We start from the raw sequence: 10,090 nt of genomic DNA, 5'->3' as shown, positions 1-10,090 counted from the left end.
AGAATGCCTTGAATTTTGAGTTTTAATAGATTAATAAATCACGTGCGTGCACTCTGTGTGTGATTTGGTGATATACTTGATAATGTCAGATCTCACATCATTACAACAGCACTTACCATATTATCGCAGATATAGCCTACTGTATATCACACACCACAGACTCGACTTGAGTGGAAATGAATCATCCGCGGTTGTGCGGCACTTGTTTGCACATGAGCATGAGTCTAACTTCCAGACGCCAGACCACTGATTCATCAAACCTGCTTTCCTGCAGTCCGTGTTCTTCTGACTTCTGACTATTTTGTAGTAAGTAACGAATATGCTTCGGGGAAATGTGTCGGAGTAAACGTATACATTTTAATTAGGAAATATAGTGGAGTAAAAGTTGACTGAAATATAAAAATAATATGCTTCGGGGAAATGTATCGGAGTAAAAGTATAAATTTTAATTAGGAAATGTAGTGAAGTAAAAGTTGGCTGAAATATAAAAACTCAAGTAAAGTACAGATACTCCCAAAAAATACTTAAGTACTGTAACGAAGTATTATTACTTCATTACATTACACCACTGTGAGTGTGTGTGTGTGTGTGTGTGTGTGTGTGTGTCTGACCTGAGCTGAATCCCGCTGTGGCCGGCAGACATGTGCCCATGGGGCCGATGGGATATCGCAGTCTGGAAACCAGCCCTGATCAAACACAGACAGATCATCAGCAGCTCGTCGCAGCAGAACCACAGAGCAGAGGTGAACAGAATTACCTGCTGCATTGTGTCTGTGGTAGTTGATGAGTTCAGGAATAGAGCCGAACACGTGATTCTCTGCCAAGAAGAACTGAGCCGTGTCTGTCTGTTTGATCTGGTAGTGCCTCACCTCCCCTTTACCTGAACTGATCAATCAATCAATCAATCCATCAGTCAGCAGATCAGGCGATCAGTCAGCGAACTGATGGAGAATCTTTACCTGTGTGTGTAAACGGAGACGGTGTAGCTGCTGGGCTGACTGGAGCTCCTGACCACAAACCCTCCGTCCTTCCCCTGAAACACACGAGGAAGATGATACAGATGTTGATGATGACGATGATGATGGATCAATTACTGATGATTGACTTCTTTACCTCTTGTCTAAGCAAATGTTCTGCTTCAGCTCTGTTGATGTTCTTGCAGTACCAGCTGATGAAGATCATCATCATCATAACACACACACACACACACACATATATATGAACACTGTCAGTGACCAGTGAGCTCTGAATGAACTGATGCAAATCTGGAGATTATTAAAGAGTGATTCTATAGTGACTCTAACTGGTTAAAGAGATCTGAAGTGATTCTGATTGGAGTGACTCTAATTGGTTAAAGAGATCTGGAGTGATTCCGATTGGAGTAACTCTAATTGGTTAAAGAGATCTGAAGTGATTCTGATTGGAGTGACTCTAATTGGTTAAAGAGATCTGGAGTGATTCCGATTGGAGTAACTCTAATTGGTTAAAGAGATCTGAAGTGATTCTGATTGGTGTGACTCTAATTGGTTAAAGAGATCTGGAGTGATTCTAATTGGAGTGACTCTAATTGGTTAAAGAGATCTAGAGTGATTCTGATTGGAGTGACTCTGGTTGGTTAAAGAGATCTGGAGTGATTCTGATTGGAGTGACTCTAATTGGTTAGAGATCTGGAGATGTGGAATGACTCTGATTGATTAAAGAGATCTGGAGTAATTCAGATTGGAATGACTCTGATTGGTTAAAGAGATCTGGAGTGATTCTAATTGGAGTGACTCTGAGATGTGGAATGACTGACTGATTAAAGAGATCTGGAGTAATTCAGATTGGAATGACTCTGATTGGTTAAAGAGATCTGGAGTGATTCCGATTGGAGTGGCGCTGATTGGTTAAAGAGATCTGGAGTGATTCTAATTGGAGTGACTCTAATTGGTTAAAGAGATTTAGAGTGATTCTGATTGGAGTGACTCTGGTTGGTTAAAGAGATCCGGAGTGATTCTGATTGGAGTGACTCTAATTGGTTAAAGAGATATGGAGTGATTCCGATTGGAGTGATTCTAATTGGTTAAAGAGATCTAGAGTGATTCTGATTGGAGTGACTCTGGTTGGTTAAAGAGATCTGGAGTAACTGATTGGAGTGACTCTAATTGGTTAAAGAGATCTGTAGTGATTCTGATTGCAGTGACTCTAATTGGTTAAAGAGATCTGGAGTAATTCAGATTTGAATGACTCTGATTGGTTAAAGAGATCTGGAGTGATTCTAATTGGAGTGACTCTAATTGGTTAAAGAGATCTAGAGTGATTCTGATTGGAGTGACTCTAATTGGTTAAAGAGATCTGGAGTGATTCTGATTGGAGTGACTCTGATTGGTTAAAGATATCTGGAGTGACTCTGATTGGTTAAAGAGATCTGGAATGACTCTAATCGGTTAAAGACATCTGTAGTAATTCCGATTGGAGTGACTCTGATTGGTTAAAGAGATCTGGAGTGATTCTAATTGGAGTGACTCTGATTGGTTAAAGAGATCTGGAATTACTCTGATTGGTTAAAGAGATCTGTAATAATTCAGATTGGAGTGACTCTGATTGGTTAAAGAGATCTGGAGTAACTGATTGGATAAAGAGATGTGGAATGACTCTTATTGGTTAAAGAGATCTAGAGTGATTCCGATTGGAGTGACTCTGATTGGTTAAAGAGATCTGGAATTACTCTGATTGGTTAAAGAGATCTGTAATAATTCAGATTGGAGTGACTCTGATTGGTTAAAGAGATCTGGAATTACTCTGATTGGTTAAAGAGATCTGTAATAATTCAGATTGGAGTGACTCTGATTGGTTAAAGAGATCTGTAATAATTCAGATTGGAGTGACTCTGATTGGTTAAAGAGATCTGTAATAATTCAGATTGGAGTGACTCTGATTGGTTAAAGAGATCTGTAATAATTCAGATTGGAGTGACTCTGATTGGTTAAAGAGATCTGTAATAATTCAGATTGGAGTGACTCTGATTGGTTAAAGAGATCTGTAGTAATTCTGATTGGAGTGACTCTGATTGGTTAAAGAGATCTGGAGTAACTGATTGGATAAAGAGATGTGGAATGACTCTTATTGGTTAAAGAGATCTAGAGTGATTCCGATTGGAGTGACTCTGATTGGTTAAAGAGATCTGTAGTATTTCCAATTACTCTGATTGGTTAAGGAGATCTGTAGTAATTCTGATTGGAGTGACTCTGATTGGTTAAGGAGATCTGGAGTGATTCTGATTGGTTAAAGAGATCTGAAGTGATTCTGATTGGAAGAGATCTGGAGTGACTCTGGTTGGTTAAAGAGATCTGTAGCAATTCTGATTGGTTAAAGAGATCTGGAGTTATTATGGTGGGTTAAAAAGATCTGGAGTGATTCTGATTGGTTAAAAATATCTGGAATGACTCTGATTGGAATAACTCTGATTGGTTAAAGAGATCTGGAGTGATTCTAATTGGAGTGACTCTGATTGGTTAAAGAGATCTGGAGTGACTCTGATTGGTTAAAGAGATCTGTAGTAATTCTGATTGGAGTGACTCTGATTGGTTAAGGAGATCTGGAGTGATTCTGATTGCTTAAAGAGATCTGAAGTGATTCTGATTGGAAGAGATCTGGAGTGACTCTGATTGGTTAAAGAGATCTGTAGTGATTCTGATTGGAGTGACTCTGATTGGTTAAAGAGATCTGGAGTGACTCTGATTGGAATAACTCTGATTGGTTAAAGAGATCTGGAGTGATTCTAATTGGAGTGACTCTGATTGGTTAAAGAGATCTGCAGTGACTCTGATTGGTTAAAGAGATCTGTAGTGATTCTGATTGGAGTGACTCTGATTGGTTAAAGAGATCTGGAGTGACTCTGATTAGTTAAAGAGATCTGGATTGACCCTGACTGGAATGACTCTGATTGGTTAAAGAGATCTGGAGTGATTCAAATTGGAGTTTACTCTGATTGGTTAAAGAGATCTGGAGTGACTCTGATTGGTTAAAGAGATCTGGAATGACATCTGATTGGTTAAAGAGATCTGTAGTCATTCTGATTGGAGTGACTCTGATTGGTTAAAGAGATCTGAAGTGATTCTGATTGGTTAAAGAGATCTGGAGTGATTCTGATTGGTTAAAGAGATCTGGAGTGATTCTGATTGGAAGAGATCTGGAGTGATTCTGATTAGTTAAAGAGCTCTGGAGTGACTCTGATTAGTTAAAGAGATGTGGAAGTACTCTGATTGGTTGATACTCACTCATTGGCCTCTATAGTTCCAATTTCTGTAACATAGTTACTGGGAATGAAGCCCTTGTTCCTGAGAGAGAGAATCAGCAGAGATCAGCACATCTGAACTCAAGAAACACACACACACACATTCACTCACTCACACACACACACACACACACACACACACACACACACTCACCCGTGCTTGTCTTTGGCTCTCCACCACAGCTGGTGTTGTTTGTGGAGGATGATGTACGTCTCTCCATGACGAAGCGTCAGGTCTGAACTCTCTCTTGCCGTGAAGTCGTATATGGCCACCACCTTCATCACACCAATATCATCATCCTCAGGAGGAGACGGAGGGAGCTTCTTCTGAGACAGCTGACTCTGGGACACGAGGAGAGAACCATTGCAGGAGCACAGAATGAACGAGTGAATCACTGAACGAACGAACAGATGACCGCATACCATATAGACGGATCCTGGATATCTGCTGTGGTTCACATCCACACGAGTGCTGCTTCTGAGAGACACAGAGATCACGGCTCATCACTGTCTCACACACCTGCCTTGAGCAGCCCTACTATTTGTTTATGAGTTTTGAGAATGATGATGCTTTAGATGATGTCACCACCAGCAGCTCTTAATGCAACGGTTATGAGGAACATCATTCATACTAATCATGTGACCTGACATAATTTTATTTCAGACAAGCAGGAAAATAAAGCGTGTGGAGCACAAATGAAGGAACAGCAGGATGAATGTCAGCTGAACATCATCAGCTGTTCCTAGCGATGGTTTCATTCTAATGGTGTTGTGACCTTTGACCTCTGGTTCCAGTTCTGTGGTGGAAACATGTGCTTCATACCTGGTCTGTAGAGCACAGCAGCAGCAGCAGAAGATGGAGTGAATGGACTGATCTGGAGGAGAGAAACACAGATGATGAGCTGCAGAAACACAGATGGAGGACGACTGTCTGCTCACAAAACCAGCCCAGACAAAACACTTGCTTCAGAGGATCTTCTAAAGCTTTGCTTATCCTTACTGCAGCTTTATTTTGTAGTTTAACATCATCACTTTCATTTAATTAATTCCTACAGGATTCAGAAGCATTAACAGAACATTAGTGTAGGGTTCACCTTCAAACAAGATTCACTCAGAAATGGCTGGCAAGTTTCACAAATAATCTGGCAAGTAGGCCTACACATTGAATTAAAAGTGAAATTTTGAAGTAGAAAGACTAATATGTGACCCTGGAGCACAAAAGCAGTCTTAAGTCGCTGGGGTATATTTGTAGCAATAGCCAACAATACATTGTATGGGTCAAAATTATCCATTTTTCTTTTATGCCAAAAATCATTACCAATGACAAGACCAACTGTTAAAACCATACAAGTCTGGAGTGTGGAGGCCATCTCAGTGCTTCAGGACTGCTTTGAATGCACTGACTGGGGAGTGTTTAAAGAGAATGCGGATATAGAGGAGTACACCTCGTCTGTTCTAGCCTATTTATATTTCTGCACGCACTCCATGCTGCCCACTAAATCCATCAGAGTGTTTCCTAACCAGAAACCGTGGCTGGACAGTACGGTGCGGTCTTTGCTTAAAGCCCGAGATGTTGCCTATAGGTCAGGTGACCTGCTGGCCTGCAGGAGAGCCCGGAGAGATCTGAAGAAAGGCATACAGGAGGCTAAACACAGGTACAAGAAACGTATTGAGGGACACTTTGATAACAACAACCCCCGGCATCTGTGGAGAGGTATTAAAGCCATAACAGACTACAGGGGCAGCAAGCAGATGATCAGCCAGGATCAGGCACTCCCTGACACCCTGAATCAGTTCTTTGCCCACTTCGACTCACAAGGTGGGAAGAGACAGCTCAGCTGTCCCAGTTTGAAGAACAGATCGAATCCTCCATTATTGTACCTGTGCCTGAAAAGTCAGCTGTTACCTGCCTCAATGACTATCTCCCAGTGGCTTTGACCCCTGTCATTATGAAATGCTTCGAGAGGCTTATTCTGCAGCACATTAAGAATTGTATCTCCGGAATTAGACAGCTACCAGTTTGCTTACAGGGAGAATCAATCTACGGAAGACGCAGTCATCATAGTACTCCACACAGCCCTTTCCCATCTGGAGATGTCAAATACATATGTCAGGATGCTATTAGTCGATTTTAGCTCCGCTTTTAATTCAATAATCCCCCACAAACTGGTACAGAAACTCTACAATTTGGGCCTGTCCACCTCATTGTGCTTATGGATCAGAGACTTTCATAACAACATACCCGACGAGGCTATTGAACTGGAGGGAGAACTGAGTGCTTCAACTTCCCGACCAGGGACAACAATATTTTGGACCAGGTCTATATGAACATCCCAGGGGCATATAAAGCTGCAGCATCTCCGCATCTTGGCATGTCAGACCACATCTCGCTGGAAATGATACCGACCTACAGACCTCTTATCTGCTGATCAAGACCAACTGTTAAAACCATACAAGTCTGGAGTGTGGAGGCCATCTCAGTGCTTCAGGACTGCTTTGAATGCACTGACTGGGGAGTGTTTAAAGAGAATGCGGATATAGAGGAGTACGCCTCGTCTGTTCTGTCCTATTTATATTTCTGCACGCACTCCGTGCTGCCCACTAAATCCATCAGAGTGTTTCCTAACCAGAAACCGTGGCTGGACAGTACGGTGCGGTCTTTGCTTAAAGCCCGAGATGTTGCCTATAGGTCAGGTGACCTGCTGGCCTACAGGAGAGCCCGGAGAGATCTGAAGAAAGGCATACAGGAGGCTAAACACAGGTACAAGAAACGTATTGAGGGACACTTTGATAACAACAACCCCCGGCATCTGTAGAGAGGTATTAAAGCCATAACAGACTACAGGGGCAGCAAGCAGATGATCAGCCAGGATCAGGCACTCCCTGACACCCTGAATCAGTTCTTTGCCCACTTCGACTCACAAGGTGGGAAGAGACAGCTCAGCTGTCCCAGTTTGAAGAACAGATCGAATCCTCCATTATTGTACCTGTGCCTGAAAAGTCAGCTGTTACCTGCCTCAATGACTATCTCCCAGTGGCTTTGACCCCTGTCATTATGAAATGCTTCGAGAGGCTTATTCTGCAGCACATTAAGAACATTGTATCTCCGGAATTAGACAGCTACCAGTTTGCTTACAGGGAGAATCAATCTACGGAAGACGCAGTCATCATAGTACTCCACACAGCCCTTTCCCATCTGGAGATGTCAAATACATATGTCAGGATGCTATTAGTCGATTTTAGCTCCGCTTTTAATTCAATAATCCCCCACAAACTGGTACAGAAACTCTACAATTTGGGCCTGTCCGCCTCATTGTGCTTATGGATCAGAGACTTTCTAACCAACAGGCCACAAGTAGTAAGAGTAGAGGACAACACATCGTCTTCCCTCATTCTGAACACAGGAGCTCCGCGAGGATGCGTGCTCAGTCCAGCACTCTTTACTCTCTTCACACATGACTGTAAAATGACTATTTAGTTAGTTTTCGCTTAAAACAAGTAAAAATATTTGCCAATGGGGTAAGAAACATAATCTTAATTCAAAGACTAAACAAGATTATGTTTCTTACCCCATTGGCAAATATTTTTGCTTCTTTTAAGCAAAACTAACAAAATTTGGATATTTTTTTCAGAAGACAAGACGTAACATCTTAAGTATTTTTACTTGTCAAGTAAATGCATCCTGATTCAAGAGTTTGTAGATATTTATACTAGAAAACAAGACAAAAATACTAAGGAAGAAAATCATTTTTTGCAGTGTAGTGTATTCTTGTTTTATCAATCATGTACCAGCATCCAAAATCAATTAGCCTTTACAGAATCCTCTTTAACATAAGTTATAGCAGTCAAAGCAACAAATAACGTTATCAAAGTGTGTTGCCAAATCCTACAACGTTACGAATGTCACATAAAACATGCAAATTGATGACAGAAACACAAGATCTTCAGCATCTGTGTGTGAGAACAGAATGTTTCTCTAGAACAAGTGTGAGAAGTGGCTTGAGCTGCAACACAATGACCAGCTGCACAAACCACAGGCTTCCTGTCAACAGAAAGGTGAAGAGCGACCGCTGCGAGATCCATCAGCCAACACACGCTTCTGTGAGCATCGCCGGACAAACCTGCTCCAAACGACTGACTGCACTCTTAGAGAATAGCTTTCACTGCCACGGTACCCTTCCAAGAGCCAACATGTCGCTTTAGGTACAAACATGTAGCTTTAAGGTACTAAGATGCACACGTTTTGGGTAAATAAGGTACAAAGGTTTTTTGAAAGGATGACAGCTTTTGTACCTGCTTTCTGCTTTCTGAGAGTGTTGGGAAGTTTGGAAAGCATGCCAAAAATATTGTTTTCCATGAACTGCTCGATTTTTGAAAACATCTGAAACACACATTTAAGTGTTTCATTTATTGCACTTTATCTGTTTGCGTCTGTAGATTTCGATCTTTAGAGTTTTTTTCTCTTACAAACACCAAACTGTACAGTTTTATTCCTCTCTATATTCTGAAGGTTTGTTCATATTTCATTCACACTGATTTATACAACATTTCACTCCTAAAAACATGGTGAAAATGTGTTTGTTTTCTGTCTGTTGACAGTATTTTCTGATTTATGGAGTGATAAAAAGAGAAATTCAGAATCCTCTCTGGAAAAACCTTTAACTCTAATATGACGACAGAATCAGACAAGAATTATGAACCTGGATTCAGATTTCTGTTCTGGAAATATATGCAAATTTAACTAGACAATGCCTCATTTACTTTTTTAAACATAACATTTAGGAAAACTCGTTATACAAAGCAATTAAATTAATGTTCTGTGATGAATCAAACTAAATGAATACAGCTGTACGTGCATCAATGTGCAGAGGAGGGGAGAGTATTTACAGGTGCTATGGAGAAATAAATAATAAATGAATATATGAATAAAGCAAGATTGGGTTCGGGTCCGTTAGGGTTAGAAGTCTTGATTAAAACAAGAACAAATATCTGTCAACGGGGTCAGAAAAAGCAGCTTTGCTTTGAATTCTGGAAATGTATGATAGTTAGTGCATATTTAATTAGACAATGTATCATATGCACGTTTATTGCACATTTCAGAAAACTTATAATCAGTGGGCTGTGTAGTGATCTCTCGTCTGGAGAGGAGGTTCAGGTGAATCTGGGTCGCACACCAACGCTTCACTCTCACTGCTCGAGGGAAATCTCACTTTCCATCATTCAACACAAAGAACTCAAAAATAACTGCAACGGGGGCAAAACTAAAACTGACAAGCAGTCAAGTGCTATGATAACCCTAATGAATAAATCAGTCAGACATGAACAGATCAATAGCTCATGTCCATTGAGTTATAAATAATACTTTTGCATTAGACAAGGTGTGTTAAAGAGACGGTTCACCCACAATAAACATCCCGTCAACAAGACTGACAGAAAACACTATATCACAGGTAATGAAGTCAGCTTTAAATGATGACAGGATGATAATTTCAGGTGAACGATCGTTAGTGTTAGTAATGAAACATTATATACTGTAAGGATGCTACACTGGACAGAGCTGCTGGATGAATGGAGATGTGCTCATATATCAGTCCTCCTGTTAAAGCAGTGCTAATTTTGTCCCTGACACACACACACACACACACACGTGTAAAGCTGCCATATGGATAAACATGACACAAACACACAGGTGTTAAACTGAGAGCTTCAGTCATTCTTCTGCTCAATAATATCATTATTATGATGTGAAATATTCTCATACTCACTGGAGTGAATCATTATACTGCAGTCAATCTGCCAGTCCGCCCTGATACA

At 40.8% G+C, this 10,090-nt stretch overlaps 1 protein-coding gene across 1 annotated transcript in view; it reads right to left on the bottom strand.

The window, feature by feature from the left end:
• LOC107653892 (tyrosine-protein kinase TXK-like) overlaps positions 1 to 10,090 on the bottom strand; it is a 29,741-nt gene extending 19,651 nt beyond the window's left edge. Inside the window, exons 1-9 of the mRNA XM_016440759.1 lie at positions 10,042 to 10,090; positions 5,100 to 5,151; positions 4,700 to 4,754; positions 4,431 to 4,618; positions 4,260 to 4,319; positions 1,114 to 1,168; positions 960 to 1,033; positions 758 to 885; positions 612 to 686 (exon numbers count right to left, since the gene is read on the bottom strand). Coding sequence (XP_016296245.1) covers positions 612 to 686; positions 758 to 885; positions 960 to 1,033; positions 1,114 to 1,168; positions 4,260 to 4,319; positions 4,431 to 4,618; positions 4,700 to 4,754; positions 5,100 to 5,151; positions 10,042 to 10,054 — 700 coding nt within the window. The 5' untranslated portion in view covers positions 10,055 to 10,090. The remainder of the gene's footprint in view (positions 1 to 611; positions 687 to 757; positions 886 to 959; positions 1,034 to 1,113; positions 1,169 to 4,259; positions 4,320 to 4,430; positions 4,619 to 4,699; positions 4,755 to 5,099; positions 5,152 to 10,041) is intronic.

Source organism: Sinocyclocheilus anshuiensis, unplaced genomic scaffold, assembly GCF_001515605.1.
Source record: "Sinocyclocheilus anshuiensis isolate Anshui unplaced genomic scaffold, SAMN03320099.WGS_v1.1 scaffold459, whole genome shotgun sequence".
NCBI classification, from domain to species: domain Eukaryota; kingdom Metazoa; phylum Chordata; class Actinopteri; order Cypriniformes; family Cyprinidae; genus Sinocyclocheilus; species Sinocyclocheilus anshuiensis.
The sequence above is the reverse complement of the archived record's forward strand: the minus strand, read 5'-3'. Positions and strand labels throughout refer to the sequence as shown.